The sequence below is a fragment of the Gymnodraco acuticeps genome, unplaced genomic scaffold (genome assembly GCF_902827175.1).
Source record: "Gymnodraco acuticeps unplaced genomic scaffold, fGymAcu1.1, whole genome shotgun sequence".
NCBI lineage: Eukaryota > Metazoa > Chordata > Actinopteri > Perciformes > Bathydraconidae > Gymnodraco > Gymnodraco acuticeps.
Window position 1 is genome coordinate 1666973 of NW_022992351.1, and position 22896 is coordinate 1689868.

General features: G+C 42.5%; 2 protein-coding genes across 4 annotated transcripts in view; one reads left to right on the plus strand and one right to left on the minus strand.

Annotated features, from left to right (window-relative positions):
- Window positions 1-18350, plus strand: part of arhgef25a (Rho guanine nucleotide exchange factor (GEF) 25a) — a 47747-nt gene extending 29397 nt beyond the window's left edge. For 2 of the 3 annotated variants that reach the window (XM_034209488.1, XM_034209490.1), the window contains 14 exons: window positions 1522-1632; window positions 4961-5085; window positions 5564-5630; window positions 6757-6860; window positions 7124-7193; window positions 8732-8821; window positions 9592-9684; window positions 10225-10275; window positions 10374-10451; window positions 10567-10758; window positions 11432-11612; window positions 14023-14252; window positions 14826-14960; window positions 16195-18350. In XM_034209488.1, the coding sequence (XP_034065379.1) occupies window positions 1522-1632; window positions 4961-5085; window positions 5564-5630; window positions 6757-6860; window positions 7124-7193; window positions 8732-8821; window positions 9592-9684; window positions 10225-10275; window positions 10374-10451; window positions 10567-10758; window positions 11432-11612; window positions 14023-14252; window positions 14826-14960; window positions 16195-16320 (1653 nt within the window). In that variant the 3' untranslated portion in view covers window positions 16321-18350. The remainder of the gene's footprint in view (window positions 1-1521; window positions 1633-4960; window positions 5086-5563; window positions 5631-6756; window positions 6861-7123; window positions 7194-8731; window positions 8822-9591; window positions 9685-10224; window positions 10276-10373; window positions 10452-10566; window positions 10759-11431; window positions 11613-14022; window positions 14253-14825; window positions 14961-16194) is intronic. The other variant, XM_034209489.1, reaches the window with a different exon arrangement.
- Window positions 18351-19249: 899 nt separating this feature from the next.
- sp5l (Sp5 transcription factor-like) lies at window positions 19250-21881 on the minus strand. The gene is made up of 2 exons (XM_034208932.1): window positions 21447-21881; window positions 19250-21073 (listed from the first exon to the last, which is right to left on the minus strand). The coding sequence occupies exons 1-2, from the start codon at window positions 21498-21500 to the stop codon at window positions 20036-20038; spliced, it is 1092 nt and encodes a 363-aa protein (XP_034064823.1). The 5' UTR covers window positions 21501-21881; the 3' UTR covers window positions 19250-20035.
- Window positions 21882-22896: the final 1015 nt, after the last annotated feature.

Below are 22896 nucleotides of genomic sequence, written 5' to 3' on the forward strand. Positions count from 1 at the left end.
ACACACACACACACACACAGAAGGCCCAGACAGGTGCACAGGACCTACAATTTCCACACTTTTGTTTGAACATCCTGTATGTAATGTAAATGTGTAGGGGGGGTGTACAGTGGGTGGTCATTGAAAATGTGTTCTGATATATGTTCTTCACAGAAAATGAGTCAAGGCCATTGAGTGTGGGTTTGAAAAAAATATGTATCATATCATTTTTCATTAGCTAAATAATTAAAACGGGTCCCACAGACCCGAACACCATACAAGGGTTAACCTGTTAAGCCCGAGAGGACCCTAATCCGGGTCTGGCGGGTAGTTTTTTTTTTTTTTTTTTCTAAACTGTGTCTCAGGGCTTCTTAATATTTAAAAACCTATTAATGTGTCATACCAGATTAACGGGAAGAAACTCAGCTAACTGACGATACGAACCATTTTTACCAAAACAAAACACAAATCTCATAAGAAAAAATTACTCCTGAGCAAAAATTACTCCTGAGCAAAAATGCTAATGCACTTGGCACATAACTCAAGGTAAAGATACCCTTATTACTTATCGTAACTGCACATACAAGATATCCGATTAAAGCTGAGATTCCACAGATTATATAGGTATTAGTATCATCACTGAGCGATCAGAACTCGCGACAGGGGAAGCAAACACAGACATCACAACACGTAGCATTACGGAGCAAACACGGGAGATCGTCTCACCTTAGCTTTTATTCTGATCAAAAGTCGTGTTCAATGGCATTAAAACGATAAAACCGCTGCTGAGGGTTAATCCATAGGTTAATCCATAGGTTAATCCATAGGTTAATCCAATGTGTCTGTCACTTCGGGTTTTGGCTATGCGTCACTCTCACTCCTTATTTGGTAACGTGTGTGTATGTGGAACCTCCCCTCGATTCCATTGGCTCTAGCGGTTAAAAAGAGATGTCAATCATCAAAAATGTAAAATGATCAAATTGCCCTTGTTTTGCATCAATCTTGATACAGGGTACTTATTATATGTTATAGTTTGGATTCCTAAAGCTTTTAGTCTACCATCCCATCATTCAAGGGTGGTTTTCACTATAATTTTCATTTTTGGACGGACACTATAATTTAATTTGTTTTACTGTGTTCAATCTGAATTTACTTTAAAATAAAAACATCTATATTGATTCTGACACTTCTACATCCAACTCACAGGTTTATCATTTATCAAAGATTATTCATTTACCCCTTTTATAAGTGAAGATAATGGTCATTTGTGCTGGGAATGTCATTTTCGAGCCTGAGACCTGAAAAACAGGTTAAGGTAGAGTTGATCCACAGAGGACTTAGAGTCATGGCAGGTGCCATGTTGTTACATAACAGCAGCACTGCTGGCTCAGCCCGCAGGAACTCATGGTGTTCTGTTATTCACATGCCTTCTTCTGCCGTGGCGTGTGCTCGAATATGTATGCTGCGGACATTTTCCGTATCATGTTGATATTGTGTTATTCTGACACTGTGGATGTGGGTCTGTCTGTATGTGTGTTTCAGGAGTGGAAAGATGGCCTGGCCAGCCCTGAGGACCTGTCACCGGCTACACTACGGTCCCCCAGCTACATCACTGACTCCATGATTGGCTGCACGTCACTGCCAAACACCCAGGTCTGACACAATCTCCCATATTATCTTTTTCACATTAAGTAGCTAAAATACGTAGTGGTTTTTGATAGGAAGCCAGATTACTTACTGTAAGTGTACCACTTTTTTATGGAATCAATTTATTGGCTATCATGAAAATTGAACTATAAGGAGAAGTCAATTGTAAATGCATTTATGGTTATTACTAAAGGTTAATTTTAGCTCACAGTTTACTGTTGACAGTAGCAGTAATATTCTCAGTGAGGAGGACCCATCCTTGTGGGGAGGTGACATCAGTACTGTTTGTCTCCTTGGCCCTACAACCAGATCTGGAAATGACTAACTCTACTTCTGCAGGCATAGTTAAAGTACCAAGCAAAACAAACAGGCAGAAGCGCTTCTTCACCAACCACACACACATGACCACAGATGCGAATATAACTATATATATATATAGACCCATGCATATAGACATTACACACACACATGTAAGGGAGTCTAAAAGAATACAAAGCTCTTTCTCAGAGAAGATCGATGCTCCAGAGGTCCAGAGGGCAGAGCTTGACAGCGACCTGTGTGATGGATGACTCACATTCAACACGTTACAAAAGGACATGCCTGGAGATTAATAGGATGTAGCACAACACCACAGATGTGATGAAAGATGACTCCACTTCTGTGACAAAGAACGCTGTGTGTGCACTTTTATTCCCCATCAAACACTTTGAGCCAGTAGCTGGTGGCAAAGAGGCGTCTTCAGTTCTCAGGGGTGTCAAACTCAAAATGGTTGCACTCAAAGGGCCGGTTGTAACTTTAAGACGATATAAATATATAAAACAATGTATTATATGACATTATTGACTCTGCATTGGATTATTATCGGATAGGGTAATAACTTCATAATTAACTACGTCTGAATGCAGAAGTCTAGGGCAAATAATTGCAAGTCTCTTCAGTGTGCATGTCACAAAATGAGATGCATTGTGGGACATGTTGTTTATTGGCAATGTGCTTCTGTAAAACGGCATGTAACCGTATAATAAACGTATTATATTCTTTGCAAGCTCTTGCGGGCCACATAAAATGAAGTCGCGGGCCGGATTTGGCCCCCGGCCTTGAGTTTGATACCTCTGAGTTAGATGATCAGAGGGTCCCTTTCTACTTTGAGATGGAAGCATGGCAGAAACTGGGATATGCATGAATCATCAGTGCCTTAGCACTCTCAATACACAGTTAAACAATAATGATATCCGAGCTACTGAGCATTGTGATGTGTATCATGATGGTGAATTGAAACCAGAGCACATAAATCATCATTTTAGCCTCAACAACATATCAAAAGCCATTCATACGATTACCTCAGAGGGATGAGGTCAATGCTTTGGTGTTCTTACTGCCAGTCTTTGAAGAGACAGTGAGGAGGCTGTGAGGTATTATTAAAAAGCTTTTCCTGACAAACAATGTGTACAGTGTACATGGATTAAAACAACAAATGACGTAGGAACATTTTCTCCGTGAAATAGTGAATAGTGCTGTTATTGTTATGGTGCTCCTTCATGGCACAGTACCATACCTTAGAGATACGCTTGCATTTTATGCTTTTACATCAGCTTCATGTATAACATCACAGCCAATGCCAAAAATAAAAGTATTACATTTAAATCTTTTAATATCACTTAATACTGCTGATTTGATGCCTTGTAAAATACTTAAATAGATTAACAATGTTTTAACCTAAATAAACTAAGGTAGGTTCATGACTTAAACATTATGCTCTTAAATAAAGAAAAGAGAAAATCCTTTTTAACATTTTATTGCGTGAATCTTAAGGTTTTATGACCCATAGACCTTTCAGATTATTAGAAAAAGTAATTTCCCAAACCCTGCTTGTGTTTGAGGGAATTGTTAGGGTGTTTGTTTTTCACTTTTGAATCTCCACATAAGCATGACCTCAGCTTGTTCTAAAAACTTGCAACAGCGAGACGGGGGGATTTTCTCACACATCTGGAAGTGATCAGGGAGCCGGGCAGACCTGTCAGCCGGGCTGCAGCACTCCGAGCAGGGCAAGACGAGATGGGGGAGCGAGGGTCTTTGTGGAGCCTGTCTGTCTCTCCCTACTCCCCTGCCTCTCTACATAGCTACAGTCTGTCTCTTTCATGATTTCTCTCTCTCACACTTCACTTTGACAGATAAAAAGCTTACACCTTGTAGACGCCAACAAGTTCCTAATGGAGATGGCAGGTGAACAAATTGAACCGGGCCAGACGGGAAAAGGAGAACGTTTTGTAGCTTTTTCCATTTGCTTATATGTCTATCTACCCAATCTATGTGTTTATTTCTTCATGGGGGAGTCTGAGGGATTAGGTGTGTGTCTGTGGTGTGTGTGCAGGTTTGTGTATGTGTTTAAGGTGGGGAGGTTTTGCTTGACTTGGACAATAGGATGCAGGGATTTAGGTGAAGACAGACAGCTGCTCCTATAAGTTTACACTGTCAGGAGAGAGTGAATAGCCAAAAAAGAACCGGCTTAGAAATATGGCTTAAAATAGAGGGAAGATGCAATCGTTCAGACTGATGACTGTGAGTCATTGTGCCACCCAAAAAAAGTGTGCTTGTAGTGTGGAGAAATAGGTTACGTCAACTTGAGGGTCTTGCGTGCGTTGAGTTAGTGGTGATTTAGTCTCGGCAGGCTTTGTTGCAGCATGCACAATGACTCTATATTTGCTCCAGGACCCCCACAGGAAATGATATCAATTCCAGGAAAAAGCATGTAAAGGAGGTCATGTACATACCGCATGAACACAATCGATTACGTTACCTTGGGTTTGCCCTGCGTGTATTCCATCGACTGTAGTAGCTACAGAAATATAATAAAAAGAACGTGTGATGTATTTACCAATGGGTTTGAATCCTCAGGCGGAAAAACATGAAAATAAAACTTATTATTTCACTCATAAATAAGAATTGTAATTGTCAGTAAAGGGCAGTTATTATATTCCTCTGACACCCAAACTCCATCAATAGCCTTCACAGCTTTATTTATTATTGTCTGTATCCATGCAGCTGGTTGCTCCTCAAACTCTTTTATCTTTTAATCTCTTTCTCTCCATCTATCTGTGCCTGATGTGCACAGCACAGATCATTAACGTTGACAATCTGAATCTGATCTTCTTATCATTCAATCTCTGTTCCTCGTGTCTCTCTGCTCTTTCTGGTCACCTTGGCAACCTGCATCATTATCTGTTCTCTGCCGCTCTTTATCTCCCCTTGCTTACTTTATTCCTGGCATGATACCCATTACTGCCACAGGACCTTTGACAAACACTTTTCTGTCTTTCTGTCTGTCTGTCTTCAGGACACTGAGTCCACCAGTGTGTTGCCAGATGACAGCGGCTCGGTCTTGATGGACGACACCTCCAGCCAATGGTCAACTGCGGCTGACACTGAGGAGGAGAGGAGGAGTGCCTTAGAGAAAAGCACGTATGTCATTTATCCTTTTATAATATAATATCCCTCATGATAATCCTCATGGCAGCCCTATGCTTGGTGTGTCTTTGAAAGCTGTTTATTTTCAATATTTGTTAAATGTTATGTTACGGAGCAAAATCTGTTGCTAAAAGCTAGTTAGTGGACATTAAGTTTTGATCATTTCTTGAAACTATTATTTTCTGGATTACACATACTTCAATTCAGCATGTTTGCATGGTCTGCTTAACACATGTTGGTAAGACTCATTTATTAGATTTCTCGAATTAAATGTTTACCAGTGGGACACTTTCTCCATTGTTCCTGTAACTAGTATCATATTACATTTCCAGGAAACTTCCTATAAAATGAGAATTGGCTATCACGTCCTTATTAGCAAAACTATTAGGAAAGTGTGACACGTATAAACATTTTTAACAAACTTTTTGAAGTGGACTTAACCACTAATTCTGCATCATTTGTATCTCAACAGGTATGTACTGCAAGAGCTTATTGAGACAGAGAAGCACTATGTGGTGGACCTGGGACTCATAGTGGAGGTAAATCTGCAGTCTGACTGCCAGCGTGAAACACAAAATCTGCCCTGACAGAGAAGAGGAAACTGAGTCATCCACCTAGCCTGTCAGAGCGAAAACCCAAAATCCCTATCACCTTAATGACTCTCTTTCCACATTTCCGTCTGCCTCCATCCTGCTGACTCCAGTTTGAAGCAGATTTTGTGAATTATTAGCTTGAAGAGTATTATGTTGCAAGGCGATCCATCTCCCGGGGGTGCCTTAAATAGCTGGAGATATTTTGGTTCAGAGAATAATTCTTGCACTCTAAAACTTTTATAGAAACTCAATAATAGCTGTGGTGAGATTGCTTCAGTGTGTTTATAACAATCTAACTAGATTGTACCAGGTGTTGTGTGTGTAGGGTTGGGAACCGAAACTCGGTTCCAGATGAGAACCGATAAGAAAATGCCGGGTACCGGGTACCCATACAAAATACACAATTTCGGTTCTGCTTAACGGTTCCTAAACGCGGTAGACCCTGTATTCCAGCGGGTCCGTCTGCACCGCGGTGCTGCGGTGACCCGGTGGAATACAGGGCGGACCTGGAGAATCACAGAACGGCCGGTCGTCAGCGGGCCGTTGACGGCCGACTCGGTACGCTGACGGCCGGCACCGCCCTTCATTTTTTTAAACGGCATCATATAAATTGCGCTGACAGGCGACAGAGGTCCACAGTTGCCCCCGCAGCGATGCTCCCCCCGCCCTCCCGTAGACATTTCACGAGCTCAGTCACTTCATAACACCAAAGATAGGTCGCGGTAAACACTCTGAAGTGAGGCTCCACTACACTAAAAAAGAAAAAGCAAAGTGTAATGCCTGTTAATAGCTTGCCACAGGCATAGCTCAGTTAAAATAAAGCACAGCTATTGTGCAATACATTTGTATTGCATGTATATTTTTTAGTAACAATTTCAGTTAAAGCTTTTAAGAATAAATATATTTTTGTTATCTAAACGTTTGACCTCTTTATTTTACAATTTTGGAATCGAAACGGGGAATCGATAAGAACCGGAATCGATAAGCAGAACCGGAATCGAAATCGGAATCGATAAATTTCAAACGATACCCATCCCTATGTGTGTGTGACAGATCTGTCTTTTCCTTGCAGGGCTACATGGGAACAATGCAATCCAAAGGTATTCCGGAGGACATGAAGGGAAAAGACAAAATCGTTTTTGGGAACATTCACCAAATATTTGACTGGCATAAAGAGTAAGTCCCTGAGTTTTTTTAATACATTTGAAGTGGAACATGATATGGTTGCTCCAGTTCCTATCAAAAGAAAATACAGTGATTTGCACAGCATTATGTTTGTGGCTGAATGGAGGACAAAGGAACAATAGGTCAGGAGACAAATCTGACCTTTCCTTTTGGGGATGCTCTTGCTTGTGTGTGTGTGTGTGTGTGTGTGTGTGTGTGTGTGTGTGTGTGTGTGTGTGTGTGTGTGTGTGTGTGTGTGTGTGTTTTCTCTCTAGCTACTTCCTGGGAGAGTTGGAGAAGTGTATAGCGGAGCCAGAGAGGCTGGCCCAGCTCTTCATTAAACACGTGAGTTCTAATATGGACTAGACACACACACACACACACACACGCACACACACACACACACACACACACACACACACACTCACACACTCACACACACATCAGTGGAGGTGTCTAGATCTCCTTCCTTGTGTTGTTTGGCGAGGGTAAATAGAGCTAAGAAAAATATTCATAGCTCCTGTTTATCCTACACCCTACGTCTCTCCATCTCTCTCAACTGACTGCCAGCGTCTCTCCTTCCATTTCCCTGTTACTGATACGTCTCAGCCCAGGCTCTGTTTTTACAACAGTGCACACGGCAAACACTCACATACACACACAGCAAAACACTGGCCAAGTTCCAGTCGGGCTGGACTGGTCTGGAAACACCAGGGGAAAACAGCCAGAAAAGACCACATGAACACGACAAAAGAAAAACAAACTCTCAGCTTAGTCTCTTTGATATGAAGGCTTTTTCACCCAAAACGACCACAAACTCCTTTTTAAATATCCTTGCTCAGGAATGAAGCAAAGGGATGCATGCAAAGAAAGATCCACTGTTAAGAACATTGTTCTTAGAATAGAATGGGTGGTATGGGGTCACAGGGCTTACACAGGGTGCAAAATTAGATGTTTGCTTATTGGTTAAGTGGTGGCACATGCAGATGGGGCAGACGTGATGGGTCATTTGACCCACTTGTCTTTCTTGTCTGAAGATGCTTAAGTCAAATGTGTGTGTCTCTCTTTTGCTATATTCACTCCGTCTGTCTGTAGCTCTTCAAACAATTCAATAAGCCTGAGCCCACTGGATAATTAACTTAAAAAGCCTGTGGGGGAATAAAGAAACTTGTAACTAAATCTAAGCATGATGTCAAACTGTGAAAACAAGCAGACAGGGAACATGGCTCTAATGAAAGGCAGAAAGCCCAATCTGCTTTTAACGAGAGCTGTGACACCAACATGTGTGCTAGCTCACATGATACATGCATCACATAAACACATGTAAACACTCACCCAGGCTAGTATACTGGATGCTGGTAGACAGAATACTCATATTTCACATGCAGCCGTCCTCTGCAGTGTTACACGATGTCCATATTCAGGTGGAGCCGCTCACTGGTCTCTAGGTAACAGAGCCATGCAGCGTGTTGCTAGGTACAGCCTTATATTGGCAGTCTCTAAAAGGCTCTGGTTACACTTAGGGTAACCTGGGTGAATTATACATAACCCCATGCTCATCTACATGTAACTCCATTAGGACTCTCAGGACTGCCACATCCTCACTTCCATGCCAATTACGCACAGGAGAGAAAGCGCTTACCCAACTGAGTCAGCTTCAAAGGCTCTCCGAGACAAATCATTATGCTCTGCTCTACACTGCGCATAGATCGTTGTCCTGTTTTCCGCTAACATTTACTTTATTTGCAGTGTTTATTTATCTGTATTGCATACAGTATACAAATAAAATGCTGTGACAAGGAAGTTTCCCTTTGTCGCTTATTTGTATCAAAGATTCAAATGCATGGTTTTGTCATCTGATGTTTGTTTGGCTTGTATTGCAGGAGAGGCGTCTGCATATGTACGTAGTATACTGTCAGAACAAGCCCAAGTCCGAACATATTGTCTCAGAGTACATCGAGACTTACTTTGAGGTGAGTATTTTATTCAAATTAGTAGTTTTGGTTCTGTCAGAAAAAAAGTTAAAAAAGCTCCTAGATTCAAAGGTTGCATCTTCAAATGGCCTGCTTTTTACATTACATTACATTACATGTCACTTGTTAGACGCTTTTACCCAAAGCGTACATACATACATTCAATACTGTGGGCAATCCCCACAGGAGCAATTTGGGGTGAAGTGTCTTGCCCAAGGACACAGCAACATGCTGACTGCAGCGGGATTTGAACCAGGGTCCCCTTGATCCAAATATCAGCGCACTATAACACTGAGCCACAGCCTCCCTCCTGTTTTGTGAACAACAGTCCAAAACCCAAAAATATTAGATTTCCATCAAAGTCTTACATATGAGGAGCTATAGCCAGCAAATATGTTGGATTGCATACCTTTTATAATAATGAAATGTTTATTCAAAGCTACATTGAAGGTTGAATGACTTATTGATTCAGGTCAAACACTGTAGATGTGCCTGTAGTTACTATGCCCTTTAGTATGCATGTACTGTATGTCTAACTGTTTATTTGCTATATACTGTATTATACATGACCCTTTAGTTGTCTTTCCAGCTGCCATTTATTATTGAGATCGTAATCAGTTCCTTTTCATTGACAGTAAACACATGACTATTAGATAAACAGTATAATCCCTGTGATATATTCTCTTGGAATGATTATATTGGCCGTTAGCGGCTGCGTTTGCTGCGGCTGTCATGTTGACTCGTGTTGTTGTGTCCGTCTCTTCTGACAGGAGTTGCGACAGCAGCTGGGCCACAGGCTGCAGCTCAACGACCTGCTCATCAAACCTGTCCAAAGGATCATGAAGTACCAGCTGCTGCTCAAGGTGAAAAGCAGGGCACACACCAACACACACACACACACACACACACACACACACACACACACACACACACACACACACACACCACACACCACACACACACACACCACACACACACACACACACACACACACTGCTGTTCACTGTGCAGCTGTCTGACACATCGCTGTTCTGTCACAGCATTGTAAACATACAAGCACGCACACAAGCATGCACACAAACACGCACACACACCCCACTGTGCAGGAACAGTGACGACACACCGGCTGCTTTCAGGCTACTTTCCATCCAGAGAGGAAGAGGCAAATTACATAATGAGATTCTTCCCATAATATTTAAGCAATAATACGTCAAAAGAGTCTTTGAAGAGGATCATAAAATGACATCCCTGTTATAAAACGTTTCTTTGATATAAAAAGTTGAACTTTGGCAATCAAATGAAAGGTGGGTTCAACCCCATAAATACTCATCCAGATGTCCACACCTTACTCTGAGCAGTAAACCTGGAATGCTCTGGTGACCATGCTGTGTTTATTTGAGCAGGACTTCCTGAAGTATTACACCAAAGCCGGGATGGACACGGAGGAGTTGGAGGTGGGTGTCCTGATTCCTAAATATGAGGTTTAAGGTGTGCAAAGCTATGCCTTTTATGAGTATTCCTGCTAATAAACTCACTTTTTTCTTTTAAACAGAAAGCAGTGGAAGTGATGTGCTTCGTGCCAAAACGCTGCAACGACATGATGAATGTGGGCAGACTGCAAGGCTTCGAGGTAAGACTAAGGAGTTAAGACCATCCTTCAAAGTCTTCAAAACATTTCTCATGCCAACTATTTAGCCTGTAACTGTAACCACTTCCTCTGTTTGTTGTCTTTGCTGTGGCTCCAGGGTAAGATCACAGCCCAGGGGAAACTGCTGCAGCAGGACACCTTCACTGTGACCGAGCAGGACAGTGGCTTCTTGTCCCGAGCCAAAGAAAGACGGATCTTCCTGTTTGAGCAGCTGGCCATCTTCAGTGAGCCAATCGACAGGAAGAAAGGGTTTTCCCTCCCTGGGTACATCTTTAAGAACAGCATCAAGGTGGGCGCCTCAGATCTGCTAAAGCAGCTTTAGAAAAGTAGGAAAGTTCTTCTAACTTCCAGGTTATTCACGTCATACTAATCCACAGAGATGGCAAACATACACACATCCTTTACTCAAGTAGAAGTACAGATACTCGTGTTTAGAAATACTCTGGTAAAAGTAGAAGTACTGACTAACTTCTTTACTCAAGTAAAGTAAAGTAAAGAAGTATGGCCTTCGAAATGTACTTAAGTAAAAAGTACCCGTAACTACCATCTGTTTTAAAGAGTAACTGACCTACCTTTATATTAATAGAACAATAATGTCATTGTTAGCTAATGAATGTTTCGATGCTGAACAACGGCAACATGACAACGTTTTCATTGGTCCCTCTTCTTTAAACGCAGATTAAAACAAAAGTAACTAACCTGTTTTAAAAATGTAAGAAGTAAAAGTAAAAAGTCGTCAGAAAAATAAGTAGTGGAGTAAAGTACTGATACCAGAACAATGTATTTAAGTACAGTAACGAAGTATTTGTACTCCACTACTTCCCACCTCTGCTAATGCAGCACGTGTTACATAATCTCAGAGCAGGCACTTTTTTGAGGTTGCATGTGTGAGCGAAGCATTTAACAAGCAACTCGGCAGGATGCACTCTTCACAGATGCTTATCCGATGTGATGTGTTCCAGGTGAGCTGCCTCGGGGTGGAGCCCAGCGTGGAGGGAGATGACGGCCGCCTCGTCCTGACATCACGCAACCCTGACGGCAGCGTGGTGCGCTTCCAGCTGCTGGCCTCTTCCCCTGAGATCTGCAGGGCCTGGGTCAACGATGTGGTTCAGATCTTGGACAGCCAGCGCAACTTCCTCAATGGTTAGACCCAGCTGAACTCTGAAGATTACACAACATCCCACGCCATTTATCCATAAATCATATTTCATCCTTCCATATATAGACTTAAGTGTACTTATGAATCAGTGTAAGATAAGTTTTTTAGTTTGACCATGTATTGTGGCCTTTGGAAACTCATTCCTGCCCCCGTTCCAAGATATTTATAAAAACAAAAATGTCATGGTCAGTCAACATAATGAGATTCAATGTCAAAATTGTCGAATAGTACTTTATTTATACTCCCTTTTCAATGTTTATAAGCAGTTTACAAAGATGTACATCACATAACAATCTAGTTCAGGGGTACTCAAATACAAATCTTAAAGGTCCAAAATAAATGTTTCAATAAGACAAAGGTCCGTTTATTACGGTCATTCAAACTTTTAAACAATTGCAACAAGATTCTTAACACGAGGTTGCAAAAACAAAAATAATCTGTATGCAGCCGTTTTCATTGTTATTGTTTCTGTGCTTGACCCCTCAGAGTCGCAGTGTAAGAGCTGCACAGTTAGGAATAAAGGCAGCTGCACCCTCTTTCATTCAGCATTCCCATTATTGCTTTATAAATGTCTTGCCCCCTTGTGTGTCCACTGAGGTTCGTCAGGCCCAACACATCTTCAACAAACTCCCCCTTTGCCTCATCATAAAAACTCACAAACACCAGCAACTGAGCATTGTCAGTGGTGTCAGTGGACTCACCCACAGCTAAGGAAATGCACTGTGCATTTTTTATTCCATCACAAAGCTGATGAATCAAATCACCAGCCAGTATTTCTGTTCTTCTGGTTGCTGTGCAATCTGAGAGGGGATTTGCTTGATTTGACCTGTTATTTCCTCTTTTTGTTTGCCTTCAACATGGTCTCCATCACTTCAGTCATGCATTCTTTTATACTGCAGTTATTATCCAGTGGAAAGCCCTTACCTACTGGCCTAGTTAAATCAAAGTGGTTACTTTTTTTTGGCTGGGCAGTGTAGTTTTAAACACCGTCTTATTTGACTTTCTCAGGACTTAAAACTGTTTTTTGGGGGCAGACCCCCTCAAAGAAAAAAATATATTTACACACGTAAGGTCATCATCTTAATAGTTTTGTATGCTCATCCGTGAGCAGAGCATCAAGTTGACATGTCTATTACAGCTGAATGCGGCGATTACCATGTTGTTCAGCAAAACGCCTCACAAACGTATTAAGATCAACAGCTTTAGTGCGTTTTGATTCAATGCTGAGTACAGCCAAACTGACAGGCTCTTCTCTGTCAGTGTAGACCGCAAATACCTAATTCCTTCAGCGCTTGGGTCCGAATGCTTCTCGTTTTGCGCCGTCCAGTTAAAAATGAAATCGCCGCCAAATCGTATGTCCACGCTCGCGCCAGGACCGGGGGAGGGGTTACATGACGTGCATCTTGTGCTGCATTCACTTGCACTCGGACATTAGAGACTTTCTCTCATAAATGTCCGATGAGCCACAACTTTTCTTTCAAAACAAAGCTGCCAACTGGGGTGGCAGCTGGGGTGGCAAGGCCTATTTTTAGGGTGTCAGTTGCCACCCCGGTAGGTGAAACTAGGCTACTAGCTACAGTACAGATGGAACTAGATGAGCTGTTAACTCTCGCTCTGAATTGTTTTTGTTTTTGTTTTAATTCTCGCTCTGACTTAGACAGGTTGAAAGAGACACACACATGTTTCCCACCCGCATTCCGCGAAGACCCGCCCTACTGTGCCTCTGATTCGCAGATTGTTTGGGGGGAAAACGCTGACTGGATGCTGAATGTGATTGGACCAAAGCGTTGACACACACAGGTGGAACACAGTGGAACAGTCAGACATGCAGAGCGCTGTTTGCAGTGGACATAGCGGAGAATTTTGACTCGTTGCGAATGCGTTGTGGCGATGTCTCACATATAATACAGAGAGATCATACATATGAAAAGTATAATTTGCTCAGAGTCCGGAGACAGTGCTGGTTCGGTCCGGATCCGGACCGGAGTCCGTAGTTTGAGGATGCCTGATCTAGTTGTTTGCAGATTCAGTGTTAATTAATTATAATTCACAAGTAAAATATGCCTCCATAAAAGAAGTCATAATTATTGATGTAAAAACTGCACGTTAATAAACCTTAATGTCCTTATCTTCCTTTACCTGCGCAATATAAATATGAATGTCAATGCAAAATAAATGAGATGAAGTAAACTGACAAAATAAATGTTGAATCCACATGACACAATGCTTTGTAAAATGTTCAGAATCAGGTACAGATCATTGTTTTTTTTTTGTTTACTGTTTTTGTTTCTGATTTTATGTAAAGCGTCTTTGAGCACTGGGAAAAGCGCTATAAAAATCAAATGTATTATTATTATTATAAGCACTGTCTATGTTTCTGTGTGTGTCCTTCAGCCTTACAGTCACCCATTGAGTACCAGCGACGAGAGAGCAAGTCTAATAGCCTGGGCCGCAGCATGAGGCCCCTGCTGTCTGCTGCCAGCGCCCTGCGGCCCCATTCCTCCGCCTCCATTGACCGCCATAAGCTGCCATCCCTTCACTCTCACAACACCTCCCTGCCCACACTCTACCTGCCCAGCCAAGGCCAGAACCAAGGACCCATCGAGACCTACGCACTGCGGGAAGTAGGTTTCTTTAGCTGTCTCCTTCTGTGCCCTATACTGTGACAATGTTCTGCTGCGTCTGCTCACTCAAACACAGTATTTCTATTTATGAGACACCTGAGACACAGCCAGGCCCGTTATCTCATAAAGGTCTCCTATTATACTATTTTTAACATATATTATAGGTCTCAGATATATACAAATATATAGAAAACATGTCTATGAAGTGTTTTTCTCAAAATACCAAACAGAACCCATTCTAGCCATGCCTCATACTCCTCTATTTCAGCCCTGTTAAGTGCTGATTCTGGGTCCGTATCTCTAAAAAAAAAAAATATATATATATATAGAGATATATAGAGAGAGATATGGGTATGAAGGAAAAAACTGAGGGTTTTGTTTTTTGACACACCGGGCACACATATTTATGTATAAAAGACATACAAAAGTGCATTTTGCATGATAGGAGACCTTTAAGCTTTTTTGACTGGGCGTCTGTACTGTCACACATATGGGATGATTAAAATAACAAATGATATTGTGTGCATGCACTACAGTGTTGCTGAGTGACTTACCTGTTGTTTGCCTCTGCAGCCCACCCTGGTCCAGCCGTGCCCTGCTGACTCCACCACTGTTTCTCTGTCACATGTCCAACTGGGCTTCACTGACCAGCCAAACAGTCAAGCTGTGTCAAATGGGATGTACACACCCACCACACAAAGTGCACAGGTAGTGTATACACATGCATATAGAGACTAAGCTGTGAATATGATATCCTTTCAACTGTAATTATTTACATAGCTAAACTGGGTGCTCCTGGGTTGTATCGTAGTCATTATTCAACACCAGCAGTGGGATGATTAATGACAAAACAGGAAGTTAACCACATAGGGAATAATGGGCTATTGTACAACATCTTACCATCATTCCACTGTGCTCATTAGGGTAATTAAAAGATGAAAGACAAAATATATGTTAACCATTTATTAAGACACAAATACAGTGAAGGGTTTTTTTAATCATAAGAAGAGTTCAGTCAGACAACTCATGTGTTTCTTTAACATGTTTATTAGAAGCAGCATATAGTTGAGTTTGGCGTCTAGGCTCGGGCCTCATCACTCCACAGATATACATAGCCCGATGAGTGATGATTAAATAACTAACCCCAGAGCCTACAGGTGGAAGCTGGGGTGGTGGTGGGGCAGGCAAGCAGCACCGATGTGGAAGCATGGAAGTGTGGAAGTAGCTGCAGCAATAGCAGCAGCAAGCAATAAGCAAGGGGCGTTATGTATGAATGCAGCATAAGTGCTCGAGTTGACTGCCTGAACTAGCTCGCAGGCTTCGCCCCATTTACTTATCCCCCTATTGGATGAAAAGGGAATCGATAAATATCTGGAAAGTTCTGAAGGAAACTGATTAACTTTTAGCTGTGCTGGTTTCAGTTAGTTGAATACAAAGACGGGAAATTACCACATCTCTGTTTTACACAAAATACAACAAGGTTCCATTTCACGCCTATCTGCCTTTACCCTGTAGTTTTAACCATCTGGCCAGTCAATAATGGCAGCATCCTGTTGTTGGGCTTTACATTACCATTAGTGACGTCTCCCTCTGTCATCACTGGGCTGATGTCCTCAGTGTTGACAGCCCATCAGTTGTTGTTCTCCATACTTCCCACTGTTTACTCAGGCTGGATAGGCTCGGTACATAATAAACAGGAAGCTAGCTGAGCCAGACGAGGAAGTCAGAGAGAGATGCCTATCAAAGCCAGAAAATGGTTTCCCATACTTGTGCTGGGATGAAAGGACGGACCTGGGCCAATGCATTTTCAGACTGCAGGTTTAATTGGAAAATTGCGTTAAATTAAGTTTCTTGTTTGATATAAAAGTGAACCTACAGTATTATGAGTGAATATGTGCAGTACATGGAAGTACGTTGTGATGAATGTTCCCTCTATCCCCAGCAGAGAGCAGGAGAGGGCTGCCGGAGGGGGCCGCCTGCTGATGCTGGGAGCCAGGCTCCACTGTCGGGCCCCTCGGCCGGACGTCGCCCCAGCAACCTGGCTCAGCTTGCTGAGGACGACCTATGAACTCTGAGGCTCTCTGTCTCCTGGGGCAGGAGGACAGCAGCTAACGCCACAACTGAGGAGACACGAATACTTCTCCACTGTCTGTTAATGCCAGGCTGGACCCTTACCTGGTTCAGTCATAACTTATGGAGGATACTGAAGGAACCTGAGGGAACATATGAAGGAATTATTGGCTGAAACTATGAAATTACTTTTTTAGGGAGCCATTTAATGGGCAGCCTTGGCCACTTTTGAGTGTCCATTGACAGTACCCACTACCCAGTGATACTGGTATGACAATTTGTGCTTTCTACCTTTTTGAGAGATTGAATATCTTCTCTCTTTCAAAGGGCAAGGGGAATTTGTTTGATGAAGAAATATCCATTCCTATTTGGGGCGGTCACTGGAGTTACATGTGTGCCTGAATGTTTGTTTATGCAACAATGTGTGGATGTGTTTGTAAGCATGAAAGTGTGCAAGGAGTGGCAGTAGCTCCTATTGTATCTTTGGTAAATATCCTTCATAAACATGGTTTTTTTCTGATGCCCCATTGTAAAGACAAGTACAGCCACATTACTACATTTTGTCATTCCCCTGCTGACAACTGCTGTTTGTGTTGTATAGGAAAGGCAGAACACTTGATCTGAACACGCCAGTGGAATTTCATCTGAAAGTGAAGACGTTTCTGTCTTGCTACATAGCTGAGAGCTCCTGGGTGCTCTCTTATTCTGTTTGACCGGCCCTCGTTTGATCTGGACAAAAAAGGCGTGAGTGAGCCCCGAGAGGTTCTCTGTGGGAATGATGTCACTTCAGAATACTTTTTCTCTCTTTGGGCAACTCCTGAGGAGTTGCGAGATACAGTAGGTGCATTCAAAGGGACTGCTGTGCTGACCCAAAGTGTTGCATGAAACATCTCTGTTGTGATTGACTGACACAATGCTGCTTTACACAGATCTTTCGTTCTAGGCAGAGAACCTGTGATTTTGGGGGAAAACACCCTTAAAAGTGCATTGGTTTGAACTTATATGAATTGTTTTATTAGTCCACTGTTGTCATGTCAAGGCTGTGCACCATTTCTATAATCTCTGTTTAGCTTTTGCCCTCATGGACTAAATACTGTACAGTGCATACCATAAAGGAAATCATACATTTCCACTTGTAAGATGAAGAAAGACAGGTATGCCAAGAAGTGTTACCGTTTCAGCTGGTTAAAATGAAGGATAAGATGTTGCTGGATAAACAGAGTGATGCTGGTGGATCTGCATGCTCTTCCTCAGACAACAGTGCCAAAAAACAGTAGCTCGCCACTCAAGTATTTCATGCTCTTACTTATAGGGCGGTGGTGGCGAAGTCGATAGGGACTTGGCTTGGCAACTAGAAGGTCACCAGTTTAAGTCCCTGCAAGACCAAGTGCTACCGAGGTGTCCCTGAGCAAGGCACCGTTCCCTACACTGCTCCCCGGGCAGCCCACTGCTCCTAACACTATGATGGGTCAAATGCAGAGAAACAATTTCCCCACGAGGGATTAATAAAAGTCCATCTTATAGTTCAGTTTGCCTGTACTCTTACAAATTAATCATAGATATATGTGTTACTATCTGGATCGTAACGCCTAAATCACACAGAGGGAAGCAAGTAAATGAATGAGGCTATTTAGTCACTATATAAGCGTTCTTCTCTGTGGCCAGTAGAGGTCCCCACAAGGCTTTCCACTTAAGTTTGATCATACAGCTGCACCAAAGATCAAGAGGCCTCATGTTTCAGTGCTCACAATCAAGCAAAAGCTGCTCAATGATCTGTCCAAAACCCAGTAATAAACTACATATAATGAACTGCAAGGTGAGATATGAGTGGAACCATCTCACAAAATACATCTGAAGTTAATGTAAACTGTCTGTTTCATGGGAATGACTGATCAGGCAGTTTTTCTTTAATACAAAGCAAAACCATTACGGAGAACCAGAAAGACACCAACACCAGGAGAGGGTTTGTGAATGCCATCATGTTTGACTGACTGTTGTATCATATCAAATAAAAAGTCTTTATGAAAATGGGTGTGGTGTTTATGTTTCTCTCTAAAATAACTGCTTTTATTGCCCACAGAGACGTATCTTTGTGTGGCTGTGGATTTTTATATTCTGAGGTAATGACACATACTCAATATGTTTTTATTTTGTATTCATTTAACTAAAAGTGCAACTAAAGTAGTTTTATTAGCCATAGGCCATGGTCCTCTGACTCTACCTTTGGGAACCTCTGACGAAGACAAAGGCAATGCATTTTGCTTGCTGTAGCATCCCCCTTGCAGAAAGTTCAAACAGGATTAAAACAAAGAAAAGAAACCCCTGGATGAGCAGACATCTGGTTGGCTGGCCTCTGAATAAAGCCCCTTTCTGGGCAGTAAAGCAAGGCCGATCGTAACACGGCTGTGATATATGGAGGAGGGGGGGAAGGGGTATTAACTTTCACAAGGGTGCAAAATCAAAGGGAGTTCCTGTCACCACTGAGGGGGTCTCAGCAACAGGGGTCCCATTCACAGGGAATTCCTCTCCAGTGCCCTCTGTTGCATCTGTTGACTCAATCTTCTCCATTGAGAGAAAGAAAACACTCATTAAAAGCCACATGACTGTGAACTTGATTGCAGCAGGCGAGACAAACAGCCCCATCAATGGATCGAGTATTTACTTTGAGGTGTGAGAATCTTTGAACAGCCCACCATGTTAGGGCTTCTTTAGGAGCTTCTTCCTTCACACCAACAGAACAAAGGCATGCAGCATTTGTATTCTGAATTCCATCAGATTATCATTTAAATAAAATGTTAGATCTTTAGGAGCTCCGGGGCATCGGAAATTCACACGTTTACTGTATGAGCTAAGAGGGTAAAAAACTTTCACTGTCAGTCACAGATACTGTATTTAAAGGTAAGACAATAACATAATTGGAAACAGTGTACGTTTCAGCAAAGACAATGTTTATTAAAATGTACATGCGGCCATAACCATAATAAAAGTGTTCATGATATTTATACATAATTTACAAAGAATTGAAACATTTAAAATGTTTGCTAATCTGAAGCCGTGGTACTTCACAGAAATCTGTAGATCAAAGACTTACATTTCAAAAAAGATCCTACCTTGAAGCTGACAAATTAGGGTTTGTTTTGGAGAAAACAAAGCTAATTAACAGCAACAGAAGCTCTTTCCATTTTAAACCTGTTCTCAAGAGCCGAAATTATAGTTTTCTATTCAGCAACCTTCTGCTGTAAGGCATACATTTATTTTGAACATGATAATATGGACATATTAAGGTAAACCTTGTGGAACTCGCTTATGTCTGGCACATCCTTCACAAAATATTTACAAAATTAATGTTTAAGATTTTTCCATTTTCCTATCAGTTCAAATTTAAACAAGTATTTAAGGCACAATACCTTTCTTGTTTCAGGAGAAATAGTTTTTTGTGGCATTTTGAAGTAGACAAAATTCAGCACAACTCTTGAAATATCACTGAAAAGGAACTTCAATTCATCTTTAAAGCTGCCTTGCCTCAAAAAGAACATGATAACCTTTTTAAAGATGGTCTCTAAATATATTTTCACGGTACTACTTGAAGTCAAAAGTAGGGCTTCGACAACAGAAGATATTCGGGGAGCTTGATGCTCACCCTCTAGTGCAAACCTATGGCAGTAAGTGTAACACAGTCTGTTCATAGTTGATTATTATTGTGGAATGGTGGATTACTCTCTCTTGATATTGGTGAGCAGCGGGTCCGTGCTCTGTGAAGGCTGCGCAGACCGGCTCTTCCTGGTCTGGTGGGTCTTCACATGTTTGGAGAGGTGGTCACTCCTCATGAACCTCTTGCCGCACTGCTGGCACCCAAAGCGCTTCTCCCCGGTATGTGTGCGGAGGTGCCGCTGTAGCTCGTCTGAACGGGTGAAGCTTTTCCCGCAGAAGAGCCAGTTACAGATGAAGGGCCTCTCCCCGGCGTGCCAGCGCAGATGTGCCTTGAGGTGAGAGGTCTTCTTGTACACTTTGCCACACTCTGGGATGTGGCAGATGTGCAGTCTCTTCTTTCCAAACTCTAACCCCCCTCCATTTGCCTGGCAGTTGGGGCACTTGCAGCGGCGGCAGCGGCGTGTGGAGCTCAGGAGGCCTTTGGAGGTGCCTTGGAGAAGAGCAGCTATCTGTGGCTGGTGGCCCAAAACCAGCTGTCTGCCCAGAGAGAAGTGATGGTTGGAGGGGGTGGCGTTGGTTTGAGGTAGGCTCCACCATTGCTGCCCTTCGTCCATATGGCCTCCGGGCAGGTGATGCCGGGCCGAGGGGTTCTGGAGGAAGCTGGGGAAGTTTTGTGCCACACTGTTGTGCTGAGGGTAATAGGAGCCGGTGGTCTGCGACTGTGAGGACAGCACTTTGACGGGGGAGAGTTCAAAAGAGTAAGAAGAAGGTGGTTCAGCCGGAGGGGTGAGAGGCAGCTCATGGTGGTGGTGATGATGGGGGTGATGATGATGGTGACCCAGACTAGGCTGCATGTGTCCGGGAAACTGCACCTTGGGCACCGTGAAGGTCATCTGGTGTGTGCTGAGGGCTGAGCTGGGCGCCATTTCGTTGCTCCAGAGCTGGAACATCCCCGCTGTGGAGCTGACGGTGCTCTCGTAGGGGAACTGGGAACCTTCTGAGCCCATCGCACCCCCCACCTGCCAGGCCTGGCTACAGGTGGTGGCCAGGAAGGACAGGGCGTTGGGGGCTCCCTCTGGGGAGGAGCTGGGCGTCCTGTCCTGTTTGGTGATACACAAAAATACATCATAAGCCACACTGAAGACAAGTCCAAGTATTAAATCTTCATTCATTTAAAAATAATATGACCTAATTTTTATTACACTATCATAGGATATTGGCACTATATCTGAGCAAAGAAGTTTGAAAGAAAGATACATTTTAAACTTTTAAATAACCCTAATTGGGTTTTTCTGTCTTTTCTGGAACTCCGATTTTTCAATTTTCAATTCTACCACTATGATAAGCTTACATCTTCACACAGTTCAATCTTGTGAAGCATATTATTTCAATACACACAAGTTGCCGAGCGGTGACTATCACCACCACTAAATCAAATAATAGAAAGCTCAAATATATGATTAAACAACAAACCTGTAAGAAGGTGTGCAAAAAGTTGTCAGTCCTTTGTATCGCGAGCGCAGCCATCTGTCCTCGCGCTCCTCCACGCACCTGCAACACAAACTGCGCCGAGAGGCACGAAGCACAAAGTCTCAACTACAGCTCGGGTGCAGAAGAGAAGAAAAGATGCTCTCGGATGACTCCTTGGGAAAGTAGACTGAAATATCCCGCGTCACTGAAATGTCCCTCAGTCCGCCAGGTAATTGTTGTCAGTGTGCGAGCAGTCCAGACAATCTGCGGTTGGAGCAGAGAGGTCTGAAGTTAGAGGCAGAGAGGCGCGCAGTAAATCCTTGCGATCATCTCAAAAGCGCCTGAGCTGCATCTTCTCTTTATAGAGTGAAAAGATCCTCTCAACGGGGTCTCCAGTATGATGCAGGAGAGCGAGTCAATAGAGGGGAGATGTGAGGGTGGAAGGAGGGGGGGATTGTTAGGTGAAGGGGTGGGCTACTCATCATTTCACTCAATTTCAACCAAATGCTGACCTCAAGTGTTGACTCCTCCTCCAATTGTTCTGAAAAAAGAAAGCATGATAAGAGGTTTCCTGTGATATCTAAATTGAGAGTTTGAACTTCTCCGGACATCCCATGGTATTTTCCACTTCTTTAAATAAAGAAAAGGTGCATGCATGATTTTGAAAAAACATTTCAAATTGTTTAGTGTTTCAGCAACTTTCTTTTTCTACATTTAGAACCACAATATGCTGAGACTGTGATAAACTCTAAGATTAAAATAGCCAACGTAGTCAAATATTTCCCACTATGGGAGTTTTTACATGCAGCTTCAAATCCACTGTGGGAATTCAAGTAAAGATAGTAGATACATGGATTTTATATTTTTGGCAACAACCAGTGATGCAGTTTTGAATGAAAACGTTGGCAATCTACAGTCAACATTATATGCAAACAAACAGAGGTATGGGAACAATACATTCATACTTACAGGAGGGGAAAAAAGTACTTTTTCCTTTGTATCCTCACATCTTGCATAACGTCATGCAACAAAGGATAGAAAAATGGCAAAACAAGTGTTCATTTTCTTACTTAATTTCCTGTAACCATAGATTCACACTTGCACTTTAGATATGGTCAAATTGGACATTTTACAATGTGAGTTTGAGTTAATGCATGTTTTTGCTTAGGTGATGTTAACAGTAATATTATTGATGATTAGGAACTGTTTTGGACAACAATTAATATTTACATTGACAGCAGTTTACTCCATTGTTTGGTATTTTCTCCAGATGTCACATAAGACACTTTTTGTTTGTCGGCAGGCAGTTCCCGGCCTAGCAGGCGTAAGGCTCACACACCATGAACACAGTGACAGTATTTTCCCTCACAAAGCTAACTGATCAAACTCAATCAAAGCCTCTGAGTTCTCACCAGTGGGTGACATGTCAAATAGGCTGCCCTGTGTGACATTC